Raw genomic sequence first — 25,512 nt, 5'->3', positions numbered from 1 at the left:
GTGAGAAATTCTGAGGTTTGAGTTGAGTCAAACAGAGCCCTTACTAGACAGTTTTTGGAGACAGGCCCTTTCTCTGTGGTGTGAAGTCCACCCTATAATCTCCGCACCTCCTGCAAGCTGACAACCTCTGCAGCCATCACACACCTGATGCTCTGGTGGGAGAACCTCTGCTTCGCCTTGCTGATAATTAGCCGATGCGCCTGATAATGAATCTCCGCCAGGCCTGCCCGACCCTGTTCTGATCTGGGGGGTCCTCATTACTGACGGCTCGGCTTCGCCGTCTTCCTTCCGCTGAGTTTAATTAGTGCACAAACTTCTCGGCTGTCTGAAGCGGCCCGTTAGCTTGCTTTAAAGTCCAGCATCAGAGCTGTCCTCTCTGGGTAATTGGGAGCAGATGCTTGGCGGGTAAAGCAACAAAAATACCCCAAAGGCGTTTGGCAGCTTCGTCGCCAGGCGGACTGGCAGGCAGGGGCCGTGATGCTTGTCAGAGTGACATAGATGTGTGAATCTATCATACCGTTCCACCCCTCTCGATGATCCAAAAAAAGAATAAAGCAAGCTTTCTCTTTTTTTTCCCTCTCTTTCTCGGAAGTAGAGAAAGTGTGAACCAGTAGCAGAGGAAATGAGACTCGGCCGGCAGTATCGGCTTTGAGGTGGGAGAGCAGGTCGGTGTGGGTGGGGGCTTTGTAATGAAAGGAGGTCCAGTGTTAGGCTAAACTGAGCAGAAATCCAATCAGCAAACAACACCAAGCGCAAAAGAGATCCAAGCTTGGAGGCAGGCTGAGCGGGTAGCGTGTCGATGATTGCGTTCAGTGGTTATCTCCGCTCTTCGTTAACCTCGGGGCCACACTCCTCATGGCTGAGGGCGCTGGGCTAATTGAGAGGAATGCCAGCCCTCGAACATGGCAGATGATTGGAGAGGGATACTATATCTGGTGGAACTGTTTGCTCAGCTACAAATATAAGAGACTAGGTAACTGCCTGTTCTCTTGGTAAGAGGCTAGAAGCAGAACAGAGGTTGAAAGCTATATTAGTGTAAAAATGCTTCCACTGACGAACAGGAAATGTTAGATTCTCAACACTAGTTGCTCTGACCCCCCTCCCCCGCCGGCCTTCCTTAGACTAAATGCCACCTTCCCATATTGCTCTCATTAAAAAGAAAAAAAGAAGTCACTTCAGAGAGCCGACCGAGTTTCCATAGCAACAACATCACAGAGATGCTATTTTAGTGCGGTGTGTAACTTTGATATAAGGGGTAATCATGCCAGGCTGGACGCAACAAAATAATACCTCAGTTATAACTCCCTACTTTGTCTAAGTGCTTTCACTGGCAACCATTAGGTTCTGTTACCATGGCAATGATTTTCCCATGAGATCTCACTGAGTGGTTGGCCAAGCGCTCTGAGAATGATGCTGTGCCATCAATTCACCATTTCCTGAAATAGGAAAATTAATAAAAAAACAACATCATCGAGCTAATTTTTAAGCTATTTGGGTGATATAATGTATGGCTCTGGGTTTGTTGCTTGTGAGATATTTGAAGGTTAATGTGAACAACAATGTATTTTCCTATTTTCAGTTATAGCCACATATTGTTACAATGGTAAATACTAAGTATCAAATTATGAAGCAAGCTTGTGTTCAAGAAATACCGTTTTGCAGTTTTTTCCTACTCTTACATCTATCTGTATGATGTCAATGAGAACAGATACACCACCATGGCCATTGTCAGGACAGAAGCCCCACCCACCAGCTGCACATACAGTAACTTATTTTTATGAGGTGTGGCAGAGGAAAGTCACCTTAAAGATAAGGGGAAGGTAGACAACTCTACACTAGGGAAAACAATCGAAACAGTTATTGATTTCAATTCAATCTCATTCAGTTTAATTTAATTAAATGAATCATTTATATAGCATCAAGTCACCTCAAGGCGCTTTATATTATAAGATAAAGACCCAGCAATAATACAGAGAAAACCCCAACAATCAGATGAGCAAGTAGTTGGCAAAAGTGGAAGGAAAAACTCCCTTCTAAACAGGAAGTATCTCTGGTAGAACCAGGCTCAGGGAGGGCCAGCCACCTGCCACAACCTGTTGGGGGTGAGAGGAGGGAGGCAGGACAAGAAACAGCGACTGTCACCCTGTCCACCACCACTGCAAACAAGAAGGGGCTCAGAGCCAAATCACAGATGAAATCCCACCTGGTTATGAAGTAGAGTATAGATAGATATAAATAGGGATTTGCGGTTATGAATACTTTCTTACAGACTATTATCTAATGATGCCCATCTATATTCCCACCTGCCACAACCTTGCAGTCTCCTATCTCTTTAAATCCGCACCTTCTGCATAAGATGTAGTCCACCTGTGTGCACCTTCCTCCACTCTTATACATTACCTTCGACCCTCTCACAAAATCCACGACATCTGGCTTTCTGCATTTCTCTCCTTAACACCAAATCTACCAAACATCTCAACTCTGTTCCCTTCACCTCCATGTCCACTGAAGCCCACTACGATCACCACTCTCTCCACCTGCGACCACTCTCTACCACTTCATCCGACCTACTCCACAATTCCAATTTCTCTTCTGACATCCAACCTGTGGGGCACGTGTAATGTAACAACTTCAAACTCATAATCCTGTTCTTCACATACTCTTCCTTCAAGATTATTTCTGACACAAACCTTCCCATGTACCTGGGCTTGGGACAGCCAATAGGAATAAAGTGTCTTGTTCTACTTCCTATAAACTGGTATCGTGATTATTCAAAGAATTCAGCATCAGCTGAGGCTAGTTTTTCTAGCAGTAGAAATCAGTAACAATGTAAAATATTTAAAATGATAGTAATTTCAAATACTTTAAATTATTTTAGTGTTTTCTGTTAATCTCTGTTCATTACTGTTCAAATGAAAAATGAAACCTCAGTGATGAACTCCCAATAGATGCTATTTCCAGGTCTAGCATCATACAGAATAGACAGACATGTTAGTAGTATTAATGTTCTCTTTCCTAAATGTCAAAGCGGTCTTTACCTAAACTGTCAGCTCTTTCAGCTCTTTCAGACAAGAACAAGAATGATCGATTTAACCACATTTTCTTGATACTGATTAAAACAGATTTTCCTGTTTTTCTCAAATCACATTCAGTGTGCTTCCCTTCTATGTTCTGAAACTCGAACCACAGTGTTAAATAAATGTATGAATGCTTAGTGGTCATATTGAAACCAAGGTTGTGTTGTGCTGAAAAGTTTACATTTGTACAGCCTGTAGCCACTACAGCAGGGCTAGTGGTCACAACAGTAAACGCTGGAAGTAGACTTGCACCAACAGAAGACTGAGTGCATTAAGTATTTCCCCCCTTCCTGCTTTCTTAGGTTTTTCCACATTTTTCATACGTGAATGTTTTAGATTATGAAACAAATTGTAATATTAGACAAAGATGGCCAGAATAAATGCATTTATTAGGTGGAAAAAAAGCAATCCTCCCTTTGTTAAATCATGAATTAACTACAGACTTTGATTTCACAAGCTACACTCAGGCCTGAGTGTAGCAGATCTGTTGTATCAACAATTTCAATTCATCCTGCACCAAACAACAGTCAGTAAAAACCCTACAATAATACAGAAGAAGCAATAACATGAACCCCTATCACAGGGGTGTCCAAACCCAGGCCCCAAGAGCCGGTGTCCTGCAGGTTTTAGATGTGTCCTTGATCCAACATAGCTTATTTAAATGGCTAAATGACCTCCTCAACATGCCTTGGGCTACGTTCACACTGCAGGTCTTAATGCTCAATTCCGATTTTTTGATCAAATCCGATTTTTTTGTCTGCTCGTTCACACTACAAATAAAATGCGACAGCAAACGCGCTCTAGTGTGAACGCTCAAAGCTTCACACTAGAGCGCGTGTAGACTTGCGCAAAAGAAGACGTCATACACAACGCGCTCTGTTTAGACCCAGAACAAACTATATTGTTTGACTGATGGCCCTTAATATAAAGACTTCGGACTTCACGTTTCCCAATTTTTGCTTTAAGTTATTTTGTTATTTACATAATAATGTAGATAACCTAATAATGATCCTTATTGCTGTTTTAGAGGAGCGGTGCTTCAAAGGATAGTTGCAGATTTCTGTCAGAACCTGCAGGTTATGCAGTACAAATAAAATGTTCACGTTTCTCCAACGTTGTCTTCCCAGCAGTTTCACCTTTGACCTTAGAACTGAAGAAGCTTCTCAGAAGAGAGGCGAAACGTCTTCAAGCAACTTAAAGAAGTCCAGACACTTTTCTTTGCAATCTCCTTTGACTACGATGACCTGGATGACTGAGAACCTTCACAGACTTTTAACAGGAAGAAACCTCCAGGAGAACCAGGCTCAGGGTGGGGCAGGCATGTGCTGTGATGGTTTAATGGATAAGGTGAGGACAAAAAACTTAAATAGAAGCAAAGTAAGCTAACACATCATGCCAGATAAGAAACAGATTAGAGACAAAGTTATTGACATCTGCTAGCCTGAAAAGTCGGCACATAGCAGTGCAATAATCATTACAATATCGTATTTGATGCTCTTCTTTTAATTATTGACTTTTGGTTCAACAAAAAATATAGACTCTAAAACTGTTGGATTGGCTTATGGTGTAGGCTCAGTCATAAATCGTAAACAAGCTGATATAATATCTGACATTCACTGTTTTCTTGGTACAGCCTGCATTACTCTTCTTACTGGTAGTGACGACAAACCAATGTCCTAGATCAGGGGTGGGGAACTCCAGGCCTTAAGGTCCTGCAGCCTTTAGATGTGTCCTTGATCCAACACAGCTGATTTCAGTGGCTAAATGACCTCCTCAACGTGTCTTGAAGTTCTCCAGAGGCCTGGTAATGAACTAATCATCTGATTCAGGTGTGTTGTCCCAGGGTGACATCTAAAACCTGCAGGACACTGCCACTCGAGGCCTGCAGTTGTCTACCCCTGCTCTGTTAGGCTTGTGATCCCTAGTCTGTAAATAAATGTGTAGAAGGACTTCAAACAAATAACATTAAAAACAGCAAAAGTTTTAAAAAATGATTTGCATAATGAAATGGTAAATGGTAAATGGCCTGTATTTATATAGCGCTTTACTAGTCCCTAAGGACCCCAAAGCGCTTTACATATCCAGTCATCCACCCATTCACACACACATTCACACACTGGTGATGGCAAGCTACATTGTAGCCACAGCCACCCTGGGGCGCACTGACAGAGGCGAGGCTGCCAGACACTGGCGCCACCGGGCCCTCTGACCACCACCAGTAGGCAACGGGTGAAGTGTCTTGCCCAAGGACACAACGACCGAGACTGTCCAAGCCAGGGCTCGAACCGGCAACCTTCCGATTACAAGGCGAACTCCCAACTCTTGAGCCACGATCGCAGGGCGATCGTGGCTCAAGAGTTGGTGCAACAGTTTTATGGATAAAAAAATGCTAACTCAAGAAATCTCATTGGCTTTGATTTTAACTACTAGTCTTAAAACACCTAAAAAAATGAAATACTTTTCAAAAACTTTATTTTTTAATTAAAATTTAACTTTTTAGGACTTTTGAAAAAAGCTTGAATAATATTACACTGCGGGAAAATTAGTTTTCGGCCTGCTCTGAGCCAATACCTATAATGCTAATATTCAGAAAGCTCTTTTCTTCATAGTAACACCACAGAACAACACATATGCAGAAGAACTGCTGGATATCCGTCATCCAGTTGGATGATCTCACTCATAACTTATTCTGTGTGTATGCAAGGCCACGATTGGTGCAACAGTTTTATGGATAAAAAATGCTAACTAATTAAAAAAAAACAGCTGGAGAGGTAATATTTAAAATCCATTAGTCAAACAACAGGTTATAGCGTCTCTGATGGGGACTATTTTCGGACTGTGGTGCATTTGTGAGAATGGATGGTGTGTGTGGGATTGATAAACTACAGTATGTGTGTTCATGGTAATGAAGTAACATGCCACCAGAGCAACAGTGTTGCTCATTGATCATTTGGACAACAATGCGGCCCTATGGGGCTTTGAATACCCCACACAATAGAAAAATCCCCTGCTTCATCTTTCAAAGGTATTCCTGTATGTAAGATATAACAGCAGCTGGTCTTCCTTTACCTTGGCGATGGCTGTTTGCTTGTACATCTGCGTGACCAGGCCCATGACTTCAGTGAAGGGGGTGTCCGTCGTAGCAGCCCCCGACCCCAGGCTCTTCATCAGCCTCTCCCACTCGGCGAAGCTAGCCGAGGCCTCCTGCAAAGCAAGAAGAGGGCAAAGACATTGAGGCTGCGTCCTTTACTTCTTCACCCACCCTTTTCTCGCTCTTGTTCTCTCTACTGTTTTTGAGATATAAAGGGCAAAACAATTAATAGTGCTGCTGGGTGTCCTACTTTTCCTGGAAGAAAAAGAAAGAAAGAGGGAGAAAAGAAAAAAATGCCAGCGATAGAGAGCGAGAGAGATGGAGAATTCCCAAGGATGCCACCCCCTCCGACTGGGCTGCTGTGTTAGGTGGGTCACGAGCATCTCCCAATTATAGCTGCCTTGTGACAAGTCGGGGTCGAAGATGGAGAAGCAGCCCGGCCGGTACAATAAATCAAAGACGCCTCGCGTACTCTCAAGGTGATTGGCGAGAAGTATTTAAGGCGGGAGAGGAGAGTGGGAGAGGATCGCAGTGGGAAAGGCTGCCAGCGAAGAGCAGCATATGCTGCCTCCCCACTCATAAACAAGACACACAGAGAAGCTCTGCATTTGTTGCCGACATGTAGGTTAGCCTTGTTTATCATAAAAACACCACTCAGGAACAGCATGTTTTTCTTTTTTAAGACTTTCTAGTACAAGACAAGATAATTATATAGAAATCGGGCATGAAAAGTAGCACGGGGAAAGTTTGAGTCAATCCTTCTGCAATAAATTCGGCTTGGAAATAGTTGTCAAGTTCCTTGGCTTTTTCAACCTCCAAACTGCTAACTTTGAATTGCTTTGTGATTGGAGCTTATTTTGGGCCTCTTGTTCATCACCTCGCTGTCTTAATTCAAGCTGCAATGTCTGACAGCAGTGAATGTGTAAAAAAATTCAGCAGCAACAAACACTTTCTTAAAGCGCTGCATATCAAATGATGCAAAACTGTGAACCATATGGCAGAGCGATGGAAGGTGGAGGTGGGCTGCGCCTGATTAAGCACATACATACACATAATGGTGAGGTGGGTCAAAGAGGGGAAGGGGGGGGGAGGAAGAGGTGTGAGAACTGGAGAGAAACCCTATTAATGCACGCACAGGCTTCGTCGGGAAGCAAGTTTCACGACTGCATTTCCCGCACTGTGTTTTCTGGACTCCTTACATGAAAGCTTTGCACCATTTAGTGAAAAAATTTGCATTTCAGTGGCTTCGAAACCTCGTCAAAGTCAAGGACGGCTGAATGAATAAATAGTATCGTATTGCTGGAGCACAAAGCTGCGCTTCCTTCATGTTTTTCGCCCTCAGATGTTTCACTCAGAAGCACCTGCATAAACACAGTTGGAGCCGTGCTTTTTTCCTAATTAAAACTGTACATTCAGGCATTTCTTTATAATGTGCTAGAGGAAAAAAAAAAACCCTGAGTGGCTAAGCACTCCACCCTCGATGATATTCACCAGACTAACACTGACTAAAGGCCAAGGCTGAAAATGTAAAGGGCAGGTGGGGCATAAAAAGTGTCTGGCTGTGGAAGATAAAAGCCATCATTAGGGAGTAAAATGAGATAGGAGGAATGAACTGGTGAGTGCTCCTGGTATACAGATACAGTACAGAATATATTGTCAGTTAGCAAAATGAGGCTTCAAAAAGACAGTTTGTTTAGAGGGAAAATAACGTCCACTCGGTCTTTTATGTTTTATATTGTTCACATTTTCCTGCCTGTGGGAGGCAAAATGGATGTGGATTCGGGTGACTGGCCGTTTCACACTTCCTTTTCTCATCTCTGAAACCAGTCCATTTAGCTGTGAGGATGAAACGCCTGTCTATTCTTCTTAGCAGAAATGTGTTAAAAAAAAACCAAAAAAAACTTGCAGATTTGTCTCACGAACAAAAATAAAGGCAAAAACTGCAAAGCAGAACAACCCGTGCTCTTTTGTTTTCCCACCAAAGAAAAATGATCTCCGAGGTCGTTTTCTCTGAGGATATTATGCATCTTGTTTCAGCCCAATGCAGATGAGAGAGAGCAACTCCAACACATGACACGAATCTTTACAACATGTGGCTTAATTGGTGGCTCTATGTAAAATAACAAAAAACACCCACCAACCATATTTAGTCCCCAATTACTGTCCCCTAACATTTAGGGAGAATAGGGGTAAAAATCCTAGATCATCACTTTTTAAGAAACTCATTGTTGTGTCATTCCTGCGATGGCTCAGTGAGTAATTAGCACAGAAAAAGCTCCTGCAGCATTTTCCACTCCTGCTAATACGAGACTGTTTCCAAAAAAGTTGGGATGCTGTATCTGCAATATGTGCCCATAAAAACAGAATGCAATGACTTCCAAAACATTTGAAGCTTATATATAAATAAAAATAATGCAGATATTTTATATCAAATGTTAAAAAAATTAGATTTCTTTTTGAAGAAGAAAATATGTTTTCTTGTTAGTGTTTAATACACGGTTTCAGCTGTTTTTCATCTCAAGATGTGTCAAATGTTTCCACCTTGAAGGTGGTACAGGTCTGAATAGCCAATATATATTAGCCAATTGTGTATATACATATATATATATATATATACACACACACACACAACCAGGCATTACATTATGAAGCATTTAATAGTGTGTTGGCCTGGCCCCATCGATGCTTGGACTTCAATAGACCCCTGAAGGGGAGCTGTGGAATCTGCACCAAAATGTTAGCAAACAGATCGTTTAAGTCCGGTAAGTTGCAAGGTCGGACCTTCAAGGATCGGACTTGTTTGTCCAGCAAATCCCACAGATTCTTGATTGGATTGAGATCAGAGAATTTGGAGGTGAAGTACACCCCTCAAACTCGTTGTTGGGTTCCTATAACCATTCATGAACCACTTTTGCTCTGTGACAGGGCCCATTATCCTGCTGAAAGAGGCCTCAGCCACCAAGGAGCACTGTTTCCACGAAAGGGTGTACGTGGTCTGAAACAAGGCTTAGGTGGGTGCTACGTGTCAAAGTAACATCCATGTGAATGGCAGGACCCAAGGTTTCTTTGGGTAGCTTATTCCCATCGTGCATTCTGCTTCCGAGTGTTCACCAGGCAAGCGAAGCACCTGAACACCCAAGTGATGTAAAAGATAGTGTGATTCATCAGACCTTCCATTGGTCCATGGTGTGGTTCTGATGCTCATATGAACATCGTTGGGGGTTTTGGTTTTAACAAAGGGTTAAGGGGTTATGCAGCCACACATGCAACAAACTGTGATGCTCTGTGTATTCTCACACTTTTCTATCAGAACCAGCGTTACAGTTTTCTGATGGATCCAACCACACAGGCCAGCCTTTGGTCCTCACCCCACATGCATCAATGAGCCTAGGCCCCATGACGCTGCCACTGGTTCATCACCGTTCCTTCACTTTTGATAGATACTGACCACTGCAGACTGGCAACACCCCACAAAAGCTGCAGTTTTTGAGAACTAGCCATCTACCCATCACAGTCTGGCTCCATGTCAAACTGGCCCAAATCCTTACGGTTGCCCATCTTTCCTGCTTCTAACACTCCCTAATATGTCCCACCCACGAACAGGTGCCATGATGAAGAGATTATCAGTTATTCATTTCACCTGTCAGTGGTCATAATCTTATCCCTGCTCAGTATATATCATTTAGTGTTTAATAGTGATGGTCATATGAAAGTGTATCTGACATCATCAAGGAGGATCACATGGCTTCTCTCTTCTTTAACCAAAGGCGTATACTGTACTATAGAACACGATTGATGGGTTAGCACGCTATGTTAAGCTGCAAATCAAGTTCTCAGTAATTTCTCAAAACTTATTCTGAACACAGAACTGTCTGTAGCAGGTTATGTTCAGAGCTTTGACTTAAATCATCTGGAAACAACACACTTTCACAGACTTTTTTTTTTATTTACAGTAAGCTCTAAGTGCTATATATATTATCTGCTGCAGGAATACATTTTATACAAGGAACCTAATGAGCCATATCGTACTGATAAAACCAAATGAATCCCAGCCGTAAAGTTGAAGCAGTGTAAACTGTGTGTCACATTTTCACTGGAATTTGTATGGATCCAGTTGGTCATGCAGAAATGTTTTTAATGTTTGATCCTCATCCTGCTAAGTCTCCTCTACGCTGCTCAAACTGCAGCTAATAGAGGTCAGATTAGAAAACGGATCGTTATGATCTTGAGGCTATTTATTGCCAAAAATTTCCAATCAAACACTTCATCTCACTTTGATCTGGCAACAAGTCTCGTTCGTTAGGTTATGGGGCAGAGTCACACTTGAAACACTGAGTAATATTTAATGTTGAAATGTGTCTCGCTTTAGAAAGTTTCTAATGTGCTGATGTGATGTTAGAAATAAACAGCAGCACAGAGAGCACATCGAGCAATAATGTAACATATTTATTTTACTGATGATGCACGATAATAATAATAATAATGGATTGGATTTATACAGCGCTTTTCGAGGCCCTCAAAGCGCTTTACAATTCCATTATTCATTCACTCTCACATTCATACACTGGTGGAGGCAAGCTACAGTTGTAGCCACAGCTGCCCTGGGGCAGACTGACAGAAGCGAGGCTGCCATATCGCGCCATCGGCCCCTCTGGCCAACACCAGTAGGCGGTAGGGTCAAGTGTCTTGCCCAAGGACACAACGACCAGGACAGAGAGCCCAGGGATCGAACCGGCGACCTTCCGGTTACAGATACGCTTCCCTGAGCCACGGTCGCCCACAATGAACATTAATTGACAAAACAAAAACGTTCTGCAGCTCTTGTGCATCTTAATATAAAGTTTCTGACTCTGACGGGAGTAGGTGGTGCTCACTGCATGAATAACCGACATACACGCACGCTGAAGCAGAAAGCCTGGCCTAACAGAGGAAGTTGATAAACATCACGATGATGTCATTTACTCGGGTTTAGGTTTTGTTGAGTATCTAAAATGGAAGTGTGAAGTTGGTAGTGATGTAATGCAATGGCTGAGCTGGAAGTGGCAGAGTTGAAGATGTTAGGTTTTGGAGTGCATCAGAGGGACAGCTCAGTATGAGCATTTTGGACCAGGCAGGACGAAGACCTCAGAGTGGATGCAGTGAAGGGGCGTATGCAGAGGGTTTGGTTAACAGAGGACAATAGCAGGGATAGGATGATATGGAGGCAGACGATCTGCTTTGGCAAGCCCTAAAGGGAGAAGGCAAGAGAAGAAGACGAAGAAGCTTCAACATCTGATATGTTGTTTTTGTGTTATTTCCAAATAAATACAGATTTCAGATGGATTTCAAATCAGGTGATTATGCTTTCATTTTATACAGCCTTCCAGCTTTTCTGAAAACAAACTGAATGATAGAAAATGTAACAAAAGCCTCTCAGTGGATGTTTCTGAGTGTGTGCTGCTGTGGGTGCTTCCAGTTGGAAACTAACTACTGGTAATCCTTGACCTCAGTGACCTATGCATAGAGCAGAGGAGACACACTAATTTGCGCACAAGCCGGGCCAAAGCCATATTGGCATTCACGTGTACATTCACATGGATCCAGTGCAGCGTGGGAGGCAGAAACCGCAACTACAACTTTGGGGAAGCTAAAAGAGATCCAAACACCTACACACAAAACATGACATTTACTCTACAAATACCCTGGTATCTTCTATATGATGGAGGAAAAATAGCAAGCACACAGAGACCTCATTGCTAAGCTTAGACTAACAGAGAGTTATTTAATCTTAAAGGAGTAACAGGCATTTTTCTCTGAGAAAGAAATAACCAGGTGACTGAACCAAGTGCAGCAGCACAGCTCCTCACAGTGAGGCCAAAGGAGACTGATTAACTGAGGAACTGTGCTTAATTATTAGTTAATCGGTTCATTGTTTGTCTATAAAATATCAGGAAATTGCACAAAGTGACCTCATCTACATGCTGGTTTTGTAAAACCATAAACTTGCAAATATTCCGTTTGCTATAATAAACACATGTGAAAATATTTGTTTTTATTCAGCAGAAATCTCTCACACTTTTTTCAGAGGTTTTCTCACATGACCCTCTTCGAGTTGGATTTGCCAAACTCGCTTCTGCTCTGCCGATTGTGGGCGAGTTTTATACAAAAGGATACAAGCAGACCTTGACACCGCAGAGCTCTGAAAACAGGACTGATTTAGCTTTGTCAGTAGCTGAAAGAATTAGATAACGTGAATGGAGCTGCCAGCGACGTGTTGCTGCGTGGTTACAGAAACAAAGACATAATGTTTGACATAAATTTATATTCTAAAAAAAACGTCCTTCAAAAGCAACGAGGTCCACGAGTCAGACGGGAGATGTCAAGACTTGCACTGAGCGTTCCAATGACTCAGAGGTGTTGAGAATTTTGAGAAGTTGTCACAATAGATCAATTAAATCAGAACATTTAAAATAAATAATAACTCCACTTTTAAAAAAATCTGGAAACTGTCCAACTTAACAGGCACTCTTTTTTCTTTTATCTTACAAAATAGAATGCACAGATTATTATCAGCTGACCAAACAACCAGTTCATGATTCATCTGTAGTCCAAATATACTACAGAAACTACACAAATACATATTACTTGTCTTCACATGTGACGTGCGTCACCCACGTCTACCTTTGCAGCTTCCTTGGGCAGGTCAAAGGGGATACGTTGGCGGATTTTGGGGGGCAGCTGACTGAGCACATCAGCTTTGAGACGACGGATCATGATCTGACTCAGCCGCTGGTGCAGCTCCTCCAAGTTGGACGCCCCGCGACAGTCCCACTGCCTGCGAGGCCCAAAATACCTGTGAGAGAATAAATAAGTGATGAAGTTGTGCCTGCTAACTTTTTTATACACACACCTCTAACTGAGATGCACTTCCCAAGAAACCACACTTATTTACTTGCAGCAGTGCCTTGAAGGAATAGTTAAACATTTAAACATTCCCACCTGGGAGCTGCCCAGCACTAGAACAGCCTTCCATCGTTTACTGTTAAGCAGCTCTGTTGGAGCAGTTGGGGAATCTTCTTTTTTGCCTTTTTGCTTAAGGGCACTTTGCAAAGCAGGAAACTATTTTGCCTAATGGCCACAGCAGCAGGTTTATTCCAAAACTCACGGGCAACTTTCACAATTCATCAGCCAAATGGACTTTTAGAATAGAACTGGCCCCCCACACAAAGGCTGGTTATCTGCCATATTGGCTGGAAGTGTGGACAAACTTAACAAGGCACTGCCAAAATTGGCTGTTTCACACTTCTCTGTTTAAAGCTGTAATTGGTGTAGGATGGGAAACTAACTCATTCTTTCTAAAATAATGTTTCCCCCTTGTGTGCAGATTTGAACCAGCATCTCTCCAGCTGCAGTGCTGTTTTTCCTTTCACCTCTGCTGCTGCCGTTTCCCACAGCAACCTCAACTTTATGTAAGAAACAAGAAGGGAAGATTGCACTCAGATGGCACCGCCTTGCACTCCTCTGAGTGTGCGTGAGAGAGTGCATACGTGTGACTTAGAAAGGCATTCCCCAGCCACACCAAGCGCTCTTAGACACAAAGCATTATATTTAATGGCGCCAAGCCATTCCCTGACCGAGCTGCTGACTTTCATGGACATCCAAAACAATGCATTTGATGTGTTTGTTCACACATGTAACCAATCATCACTGTAAACTGGCAGCCAGTTGGCATTTAGCGCTTGGCTTCAGTTGCAGTCTGGCTTTGACAACAAACCATCAACTCAGCAGCACCACCAATCCAGGCTCAGGTATAGGCCGGCTTATCCCAGCAGACACAATTAAATGGTAGGTGAGAAGGACTGAAACTGTGCTAATTCCACAGAACTGCAGATAAACAGTGAATGAGTACACTTCAATCTGGTGATAGTGGACTTAAATGCAGGCACAGTAAGATAGGTTCAAAAGGTGCGGATTCAATAACATCTGATTTGTGTCAATCAATTTTCATCAATGTACAGTTACCACCGTAAATGAGTTGTATGCCTCCACCATCAATCAGGTTGCACTTCATTTCTACGCCTGTCCAAACTAAATAAAGCAAAGACTTTGATTTAAGGAATTTAATTAAAGATTTTTTAAAGATTAGTGCCACAAATTCAGTTTCTGGTTTCTGACCCAACATAAAACGTGCTCACAATCGTCCCTTCTGTTCCTGAATAATAGTGTTGAATAATGGCCAAAGAAATGGTAGCCCTGAATATCACAAATTCACTGTGCACGTGGTTTAAATAGCACTACTTCACTATGCTATGCGTGTGAAATTTCCTGGCAGGTCACAAAAATGGTTAAAAAGGTCACAGAGACTTTTATGACCACCCATCTCCAAAACCTGATCAGCTCATCCTGTCTGAGTAAACGTCAAATTTGAAATATCCTTTTAAGGAGCTGCAGAGAGATCAAGACCCAAAACCCTGTACCTGAATAAGTTTTAATTTTTCTGTTGTACATATGTTTTCAGATACACCACACAACCTCAATTCTACAAAAGGTTAGAGATATGCTAACCCAACACCTGTGTGTCTCATTTTCACTGTGTGGTATGGAAGATGTGGCAGTTCTACTTAAATTGAACATAAATATAGCTTTCAGCGTCGCTAACGCTTCTATCCCTAGCTGTCGAGGCATAGAAATGTGCGTGATACCATGCGGAGTAATACTAGGTTAAAACAGGCAAATCAATACGACAATAATGCTTCCCAATTTCAATATTAAAATTGTTGTGGAGTGTATGCTGTGAAGAGAAAGCTAGGAGCTATCTATTTACTCTAGCTTCCTGTCTTTATGCTTGGCTAAGCTAACACTCTCCTAGCTCTAGGTACTATTAATATCATGTTCTTGGGTAATACTCTGGACGATATAAACAAAGTGCATTTGAATAACAAAAATGCTGACATAACACACAAATACAGTTATATAAAATGTAAACTAGCATTGCGGTTCATGTTAATAGGAACAACAATAAAATATGCAGAAATTTAGAAAAATGTCACCTGTAATGGGCATTGCAGTATTTTTTGGCATAGTCAGTCCAGGTTCCGAACCTCTTGGGATAAAGGGCATCAATTTGCATGAATAGCTGTAAAATACACAGACAGGTAAGGAGCCTTAACTACAATTTTTAATAAAACCATGGATTAATTCATAGAAATATCTGTGAGAGTGTTTATGTCTGTATGGGGGAAAGAGATAGAGAACTGAAGCAAACTGAAGAGAGTGTGTGATATCTCACTGTCTGATTTCTGAACGAATCTCTTTATAACGCCAATGATCTTCTCATTGCTTGCATAGTTTATCTTATCATACAGTTTCTTTCTAACAATCTTTATCTTCTTATTTAAAGAAATGAAGCATAAAAATGGGGGTTTTAGTACAGCTACACTGATGTGACTATGGAATCTATAAAAGTAGATGTAACTGTTGTGATATTGGTTTTTGAAGTCTTGAGTTGAGCATTTGGCTTCTGATGTGTTGTTTTTTGTTTTTTTTAAACCAGATGTCAAAAGAGAAGGAGTGGATGTAGCTGAGAATCCAAGGGCACTGCATCCTAGCGACTTGCTTTATGCTCTATTTTCTCCTACATGGGACTATAATTTACGAAAATGAACACTGATGTTTTAAAGAAGACTTGAAACTAGTGATTGAGATTATACACTACTTAGGAAAATGCTAACGGAGATTATAAACAAAGGGAAAAGTAACATAGCTTTCCCATAGACTTCTAAAACCTCAGACTGTTTAGGAGCCAGTAGAACTGCCTCCTGCTGGCCATTACAAAGAATGCAAATGTAGGACACATCTGCACTGCCTTTACTTTTTAGACACAGATCCTGCAACCACTTCTTTTACATAGTCTATGAAAATGACCAGTAGCTTATGAAGAATAATGCTAGCTAGTGTTAACAAGCTCGACTGTAGTACTATTTAACTGACATTAGTAGTTAAGCAAGGTGACCAGCTGCCGGGTCTAACTTTTAACTCTTATAAAGAAAAGTAAAGCAAACAAAGTCCCCTGATTTAGCATGTATGTATCCTTGAAACTGCTGGCTGTTTTAGTTCCCACCTTTTCGCTTTTGCACAAAGTAGCATGAGCTTTTTTTAGCTTTAAACAGAGACCTTACCAGAGCTCATGATTAGTCTACTGTCATGAAGTACATCTTCTCTGTAGCTTACCCAAGGTCCTGCTGTCCTTCGCCTAGTTTACCAGCGCTGCGTTGTGCAACTGTGTGGTTATTTGTGTCAGCACCAATTAACCAGGTCAAACCGCTGTGCAGTCTAACAAGGTGAAGAAAATGAAACGGAATTGAAATTTTAAGGATGTGGACACAGTCGACTTACTCCAATTAAACAGCTCCTGGCATAAAGATTTTCAAAAGATCTTTGCTTTGCTTGATGTCGCAAGACAAAAGACAAGCTGCTGCTGTCTGTCTTCAGTGGACGTATGTGACTGCAGGTAAAGAGCGTGTTTATATCACAGGTTGCAACAAAGCTCACAGAATATTCACGTGATGTGTATGTGTAAGTGTGTGTGCAAACATCAAGGCTGCTGTTTGAATGCACACCATCCCTGTCAGTTTTCCAGTATATGCAGCAATTTCTCAAGTAATGACAGTTAATCGTCAGCAGCTACACTGACAAGCCTTATTCTAAATTCAGCACTTGTTCACCGGGAGCTTTGCATCCCCCCTCACGCCACTGATATAATAGGTGGGAGGAATGAGGGCACATCATGAACGGTGCAGCATGCCCTGAGCTGTGTGCTAACTCGATGTCAGAGCCACAGTGAGTAATGATGGCAGTGAGGAGACTGGCACAGAGGCAGGGACAGGGCTTATCAGGTTTATGCTGTGGATGATAAAATGTTATATTCAGTTTCAGATTCTAGTGGCAGGGAGAAGGAAGGAGAGATGATATCTAAAAACTAACCTCACCACTGCAGGCGGGCAATGGCAAAGACAGGATAGCATGTGTCACGCACACACACGCCGAAGTCTATAACACACATGCGCGTGCACTTTTTCGATGATACACCTTCTCGAGATTACTTGCGAGTACTAACTTTACTTCGTTTTGGAATTAATTATCCGCCTGAATTTCATCAGTTAATTATCATGATCGGGTCTAGGCAATAATTAAGTTTCCCTCAAAGCAACGTGGCAGTTAGATGACAGTGCGAGCCAAGCAGAGTCCCGCATAAATAGTTTAGCATATATTAGTTTAGCATATATTAGTCAGGAGGTTGATTATTAGCTCACTGATAATGAAGCTTCTATATATGAACTGCTAAATATTTATATATGAAGCCTCTTTGATAGGAATTTATTAGAAATAATGTTGGTAATCTTTTATATTATTTCTTCAACACATCAAATGAAAAATAAGCAATGAATTGATTCTACTAACGTACGTGTGTGTGTGTGTGTGTGTGTGTGTGTGTGTGTGTGTGTGTGAATGCTGACATGTCACTCTTTGAACCACAGAGATCGACCTCTTTTGTTGTTCAAAATCTAATATCAGCATCAGTAAGCGAACATGTTCCTTCATTAGTGTAAACACACACACACACACACACACTGTAATTGAGTCAAATGTGTATTAATCCACAGCTGAAAATAGTCCCCCGTGATACTAACATTTCTTTTCCTTTTAAAACATAAAAACACATATTTATTATGTTTTAAAAACATACAATGTGGAGTAAGCAAGTCTTAGCAATAACAAGTCAATGTAACAAATTTGGGGACTTTAACTGATAATTACTAATAAAATATTAACTAAAAAAATACTAATATGATGCAATACATTATTTATGTTGAAGATGGAGCAGTTTGGGTTTTTTTTAAAGTTGGGTAGAGGTTTCAATTTCTGACCGTCTCCTGTTTGGTTTGAGGTGGGTGGGTGTGGCTCAGCTGGAACATAGTGATGTCAGAAATTAAACTGCACCAATAGGCAGAGACCAACACACACACTCCCAGCAAAGCAGATTATCTTTTTATTTTTTAAATTTGAACTGTATAAATAGTGTCTCTGAATGTTTAATATACTCTTCATCATTGATTTTTTTCAATTTTACAGACAGATGTTTTTCTGGGTCTTTAACCTCCTAGGACCTGGTGTCCACATATGTGGACATCACATTTTGGGACGTCTAGACCAAAATACTTAATTTTTCTCTACAAGGGCCTGATATGCACTCAAGAGGACATTATGCTGCCACTGTTCTATCAAAATTTGAAACAAATGTCCTCATATGTGGATCTCATCTTTCTCAAAAACAAAAATTAGGTTAAAAAAAATCTGGTAATTCTTTGTTTTTACATTATTTAGGTCCCAATCAGCCCAAATAGCAAAGAAAAATTAAAAATGCATGCCATGAAAGAGCTCGGGTCTTAGGCGGTGCCTCTTCTTAGTTTCTCCACTGTGGTGTTATTTAACATATCCTTTACATAAATGTGCAGAGCACTTTGGAAACCTGTTTAGAAGAAAAGACCTTAATAAATAAAGTTGTAATGTTTTTAATATGCAGCACAGACATTCGGGTGGGGAAAAAAAACTTAAATAAGATACACCGCAGGTTACGAATAATTATGGGGCCTCTGTGTATGTGCGTGGGTGGGTGCGTGTGGTTGTGTGTGCACTGAAGGAAACAGCTATCACAATTAGGCTGTTCTGTACGGTGTGCTAAAACAAATTATTCTTAGATGTTGCACTGAAATTGCAAAAAGGAAGGAAAAAAGGGGTAAAATCTTTACAGAAGATGATGAGAATTAGCTAATAAACACATGAACTTTCATCAATTATTCATTAAGCCAACATCATGACTATTTAAGCAACACAAACACAGTAAAAGCTAAGAGTTACTCTGCTCCCGAAGCTGCAGAAGATGACTGGAAGAATTGTGGGAAGTTTAAAATGCCTAAACACACAGCTGTATCGGAGTACAGCGGGCACACGGTGTTTGTTATTGATACTGTATTGTCTCTTCACATTGAGACGGTGAAAGGATTTTCTATTCACGACGTCTTCTTCATCTTCCTTAGCTGCAGTGATGGAATATGGCTGTAATCTACAGCTTCAATATAACATATATAAAAACGATATAATAAATCATTATGGAGAGGGGATTGGCTCAGCCGCTCTCCAAACACCATTGTCCTGTGAACAGCCCTTCTTATTGTCTTGAAATTCAATAGTCCCCCCCTCCTCCTGTGCGTTTCTTTTTATTACTTGTCTCATTTATTGCGGTGCAGTGTCTCTTCATATCGGGCTTTGTAAATGAAGTTTTTGCAACAAAGGTTATTGAAATAAGACCACGGGATCCTGGAGGATAAGTGACGCCGGAGAGAGTTAATTGGCTTTTTGAATGTCGGATCCGAGCGTAGCCTGCTCTAGAGCAAGTTACCATGGCGATCTACCTGCGCTGCACAGTGGAGCACCTTCGTGAGCAGCTAGAGCTGAGCCCCGAGCTGGCCTGCTAATCTCTCCTCACAAGTGTGGGCTCAGGATTCCTTTATAAAAATCCATCTGTTCCAAATCTACCGAATGCAGCCTTCTCTATTTAGCCACACTGCTCCCTCCTCTTCAGCTCTGTGTTTAATTTTTCATTAAAAATTCAAAGCAGGGTTTGAAGGAACTTTGAATCTGCCGTGTCATTTGGTGAGAAAACAAAACAGCTTACTCCAGTTAAATTTGTATCCTTTCCCCCTGAGGCGTCATTAAATTACCATTTAATCAAGTTTTATTACCTCCTCAGGTCGACCCAGAGCAGGGGTACCGGTGAGCAGGATGGCGCGCTTGGCGCTCTGAATGAGAGGAACGAGAATCTTCGTCCGCGCTGCGTTCCTGGATTTGAGATAATGCGACTCGTCCACCACCACCACAGCAAACCTTTGCCCGCTCAGTGCCTCCACCAGGGGGCGTGCATCTGTGGTGAGTAGGCCATAGCCCAGGACCGTCACTTTACTGCTACCAATGCCACTGAAAGGATAACAGCATACACATAAAAGACCAATAAAAAGAGTCACTTCTTTTAATGGTTTTCGTTAAACCAGTAGTGTGAAACCAATACAATAATGGGAGACAGAGATAGCTAACAATAGCCAAAGTAAAACGGGTAAAACCAGTGAACTTTAGATTCAAAATGAATAATGTGTTTATTACAATGTGTATCTGTAAACTACCTGCGATTGTGACACAAGAAACAAGAATATTATCAGGTTTCTATGGTTACAGTGAAACTAGTAACTCTGTGCTTGCTGTTTGTGCTTTTTCAATGATTGCTGTGTAACTGTTTTATTGACAATAAGCCTCATAAAAAGACCAAAACCAACAGTCTGTTATACCATCTCATTGCTTAGAAATAGCCCAGAATTTATCCTTTTTAAAAAATGTTTTTTATAAAAAAAGTTTATTTAAAGAAATGCTCCAAAATCTTAGTAACTGACTTTTTGTATATGTGGAGGGGCTAAAGGCTAACTAACAACTGACTGTACATTGTAGCCTCTAAAAGCTAATGAAAGCTTTAGACGTTAAGCTTGGGCCACATGATCTAAATTGTATTTAGTTAAAGATTTCCTCAAGTAGCTTCAAATGAAAGAGCTACAAAGTAAGAGCCAAAGATACATTTAGCATTTATATTGGAGCGTCAAACATTTGAGGATTAGTATCCAAATATTTTACTTAAGTGTTATATATAAGATTGTGTCCAATTATTAGCACGACAGGTTTAAATCAAAGGTGTTGTAGCACCTGTCAAGAGTATTTCTGTATGGATTAGATATGATTTCTGAGCCTTCCTCTCAAACCTACTGCATCCATAAGTGAAAGTAATTCTACAATGAAAAATAACAGACACGTAGTTTTTTAAGGCTTTAAAGTTTTGCAACTGTTTAGCCACAATATAATGTGTGTAAAAAACACACGTGTCACTCATTGTTTTTAGCTGTATGGTACAAATAAAATATGATGTTTTTGACCTTGGGTACACCAACAGTACTTAGAGTATTAATTTATTTATCTAGTGCCAATTTATGGGTGATTTTCATGGAGTTTGTTGGCGATGAGTATATCACTGTAGCTTTTGAAGAAGCCCCCTTTAAAGGTAGTAAACGTGTAGTTTACAGCTTACAGTCAGGATTGTATACACACTCGACACCTGCTTAAATGTTCGGGTGTTATTGACTTGGCAACTGAGCCCTTAAGGTAAAGCAAACCAAGCTGTTTAAAAGAGCCTATGGACTTAAATACGTGTCAAGACACACACACACACACACACACACACACACACACACACACACACACACACACAAACCTTTCATCCGTCTCCTTTTTTACGGCTTCATAGCAATTTCTATATTTTTCAGCTATGGTATGTGCAGCTCTGACACGGGTACACAGGCACAGATAAACAAACAAACAAACACACAGGCGACATTCAGCTGCATGAAACTCAATAATGATCTCTGAGAAATCAAAAACATTTCCAGCATCTGTCAAGCTTTAATTCTTTGACTTCACCACACACGCAGGCGCTCACAGACACACATTTCCAAGCTGAAATAAACCTAAGGTGCCATTCATGTTCTACAAAGGCACAAGTGAGTCAAAATACCGAGAGGAGGTGCTGCATAATTTTTTCTTGCCTCCTCGTTCAGTCATTAACACATCCAGTTCAAGGACACGTTTTCCCCAGAAGGCTTTCACAACCTCTTTGCACCTCATCTGTGATGCTGGGAGTGTCCCCCCCCATCTAATCCAAGTCACAACTATAGAAAGTTTATGTCATTCAAAAATTAGAAAGAAAAAAAAACTAGGGGAAAGTTGAGAAGATGAAAAAGTAGATGTTTTCTAAGCTTATATGCAACATTAATCCACAATACAGAAACCTGAATCAGTGCAAACAAAATGAAGCACGTTCCAGCACCAGCATTTTTCCTTCCTGCGTGGGAAAAAATAAATAAATAAAATAAATTCAGCTCTTGTTCAATATCGCAGACGTCGCCTTGACATGATTTGTCTGTCAGTGCTGTCAAACATCGGCCCCTGCTGGCTCTTGACACCAGGGGACACTTTGAGATTAATTTATCGTGCCCAGCTTTGCCGTCTATCACGCTGCCTCCGCTTCACACAGTGTGACCGTGAACGTTCGCGCTTTTATTACGTCTTTTTAGAGTAAATGATTAGCAGAGGGCCGGAGAGAAGAAGTCGTAACAAGAGATGTTAGATGCTGCTGTGCAGCTTACTGTAAGGGCAACGACGCTTTAAATTCAAGTAATGGCTGCCGCCGTCCACTCGCACAATATTTTGCATGGATATTATGAGTACTGAAGAGACCCTGAGTGAGCTTCTACACAGGAAAACCAAAGTTATCGGTGGAAACATGATTAGTTTACCATTAAATGTATTAGCAGCAGACATTCTTTTTTTGGGGGGGTTTGAAACCAGAGAATTGATAATAAATTATATTCTATAAAATCAAACTACAAGTCTTTCTTTTAGAGTTACTTACATGTGTTAAAAAAGGAAGGAAACAGCTGCCCAAAATTCCTGTGTATGTTCTATCAAAGGATTATCAGCTGAAGCTGAACTAAAGTCAGGCCGTACCTTCATGCAGTACCACTTTGTGCCACAGCATGGTGTATTGAGTCAATATATTTAACCAGTCAAGCGTGATGTTTGCTTATAAATGTATTGTGCAATTTAATTTAAAAAAAACAAACAAAACTCACACTGATGGTGTTGAAGTCAAGAACTCACAAATTCTCATGTATCAAATATGATACACTTGGCGTTACAGGGTTCAAAAACAGTACCTTTAAGTACCTTTATGTGATTTTTAAGCCAGTATCGAGCTTCCCTTCTGCAACGCTCTGTAAACGAGACAGCATCGAATAATGTGCACGCTAAGTCACACCACAAAACAAACAAAAAATTTATAATTCACCATCTATCCAGAATTTCACAACCACGGCAGCAGTAATGTGCAGTTTGATGCTACAAACCGCTGCTTTAATAATAAGCCGTTAAGCTACTGTAGTCTTTGTCATTGTGACAATATTAGCCTTTGATTTGGAGTAGAACAAATTGCTTATTCTATATTTAGGAGATCATTCAACTTGATCTTAAAAATACATTTTAATAAGGACCTGCTCCACCTGTTGAGCGCTATTTGTGAACAGTTGGGAGCATTTAAGAATTAAGAGAGAGAGATCAGCCTTCAGGATGTGGTGGAGACCAAAAATAGACAGAAACTCAATTTGATCTCTAGTTTTGCTGTTAAATGTAAACAAGCAGCTATTGTGTTTAGAGCTTTAGTTTAATAAAACAGTCAAACCAGCTTTAAGAACGTCAGAAGAGTCAAAACCAAAATTTAGTCCCAGTAAAACCAGACACTAAGAGGCTGACATGAGTATGGAGGTGATTTTTAGGGATGAAGGTCAAACGGGGTAATGTGGTGCGATGACCTACATGGTGTGGCTCTTGTTCTCCACCAAATTGATGTCTCCAGGCTGCAGCTCGGGGATCCACCTCTCCAGCTCTTCGATCCAGGGGTACTTGAGGGACGAGGGCACCACCACCAGGAGGGGCCACTCCTGCCTGAAGGTGTACGCCACTGCGATGGCCTGCACGGTCTTCCCGAGACCCATCTGGGCCCACCAAACAACAACACATGGCGAATGGGGAGAAAAACAAGTCAATTGTGCACTGACTCTGTGGCAAATTGCATATGACGGCTGAGCTGATGTGAGGCCCAAGAGTAATAAGGTCTCAGAATGATTCTAGTGTCAAAACCGATTAAGCACGTGGGAGTGCAGCAGAGGGCTGACAAATTAATTTGGAAGGCATGCAGCAAACTCTCAGGTTCTTTTTTTTGGAAAATAGATTTCCTGAGCCAGCGTTGTGTGTGCTTACCTCATCGGCAATCATACATCTGTAAAACAAAAGGAAAAACTTTATCAGACAGGTTTCACACTTTGTAGAGAAGGTAATGGCTTCTATATATGACAGACGTTATAGTTTACATATAAAGAGATCAGGTCCTCCAACTAGAGAGAATCATTACAGAAGCCTTAATAACCTGCAGTCACACCCCAACGTCTCAGACTTTTGTGGGTCATGTACACAAAGTAAAAGTTAACATAAACCAACAGCAAGGATTTCTGGACATACAACAAAACTAAAACTACTAATGTACGTCTGCAGGACTTCTTGCTATTCAATATTTATGTTGTTGTTTCTGTCGAGTTTGAGATACTGCATCTAATGCAGCAGAGTACCTTTGCAGACCACAATGTTTATGTATTTGGGTTCATTCAGTTCCTAAAAACAACAAAAAAAAAACCCTCGCTGACTGCTGTAGAAGCCGGTGTTTCACTCTCTGTCTCGTAGGCAGCAACAAATTTAATTCAGGTCAATTCATTGGGGAGAACTTGAGCATTTTTATTTCTATTGAGTAGTGTTATTTGGGATTTATGGTCCCGCATTGGTGCCTGTTTGTCTAACTCTTTGGCTATGCGGGGACAGGGACTGTGGGAATTCAACCAACAGTCCTTCAAAAAGCCAACGGATATGACGATACACGTAAGTAGAATTCTGATTGGTTGAAGAGTTGACTTGAAGAGGAAAGTGAGTCATGGAGCATACCCCAAAGGAGAAGAAGCAAGCTCTATACTGTAAGTATATAAATAATAGAAGCCATCAGATCAGTATTTTTTGGTAAAAATGTTGGTATACACCCGCCCCCAACAATATATGGCAAAGTCCCCGACGAATACGGGCACATTATTACTGTAGCACAAATACAACATACGTGATTCATTCCTATATTTTTGCCATCTACTTTACAGTGTAGAACTCACACAGTGTGTGTGAAAATAAGTGCAATGTAAGAGGAAAGCTTTAAAATGTAACCGTTAACATTTAAATGCATTTAAAAAAATTATACTTCTTTTCCAAACATGAGTGTTACACTACAATCATGGAAGAGCTTTTGGCTCGGTACATTCTCGGGGAGAATGCAGCATTATGACTAACAAGAGCTGAAAAAAATAATCAATTAATCCCATTAGTCAGTCTACGGAAAATGGGCAGCTGCTATGACAACGAATTAATCATTTAATTATCAATCAAAAATAGCTGATTTACTGGTTGCTTATCATTAGGGTCCTAATGTTGTTTACATCTGAAATCCAAGCTTTTTATGGAGGGGGAGATGAGCCATGACTGAACCTATGAACGCTCACCTAACGTGGCTCTCTCATATGACATTGTTTAGCAACCGAACTATGTTATGGATTAACAGATATATCT

At 41.0% G+C, this 25,512-nt stretch overlaps 1 protein-coding gene and 1 long non-coding RNA gene across 4 annotated transcripts in view; one reads left to right on the top strand and one right to left on the bottom strand.

The window, feature by feature from the left end:
- zranb3 (zinc finger, RAN-binding domain containing 3) overlaps nt 1-25,512 on the bottom strand; it is a 124,434-nt gene that overhangs the window by 84,580 nt on the left and 14,342 nt on the right. For all 3 annotated transcript variants that reach the window (XM_085447652.1, XM_085447651.1, XM_085447653.1), the window contains exons 3-8: nt 24,115-24,133; nt 23,671-23,849; nt 19,950-20,181; nt 15,198-15,283; nt 12,829-13,000; nt 6,147-6,281 (exon numbers count right to left, since the gene is read on the bottom strand). In XM_085447652.1, the coding sequence (XP_085303778.1) occupies nt 6,147-6,281; nt 12,829-13,000; nt 15,198-15,283; nt 19,950-20,181; nt 23,671-23,849; nt 24,115-24,133 (823 nt within the window). The remainder of the gene's footprint in view (nt 1-6,146; nt 6,282-12,828; nt 13,001-15,197; nt 15,284-19,949; nt 20,182-23,670; nt 23,850-24,114; nt 24,134-25,512) is intronic.
- On the top strand, nt 19,651-23,775 carry LOC146681594 (uncharacterized). Its single transcript, XR_014917854.1, has 3 exons — nt 19,651-19,860; nt 19,958-20,133; nt 23,711-23,775. It is a non-coding gene; the product is annotated as an uncharacterized LOC146681594 (long non-coding RNA).

This window comes from Copadichromis virginalis, linkage group LG23 (assembly GCF_057382275.1).
Source record: "Copadichromis virginalis isolate Kocher_CV1m ecotype Utaka linkage group LG23, C_Virginalis_male_GT1.1, whole genome shotgun sequence".
NCBI classification, from domain to species: domain Eukaryota; kingdom Metazoa; phylum Chordata; class Actinopteri; order Cichliformes; family Cichlidae; genus Copadichromis; species Copadichromis virginalis.
This window is presented reverse-complemented; position numbering and strand designations above follow the sequence as displayed.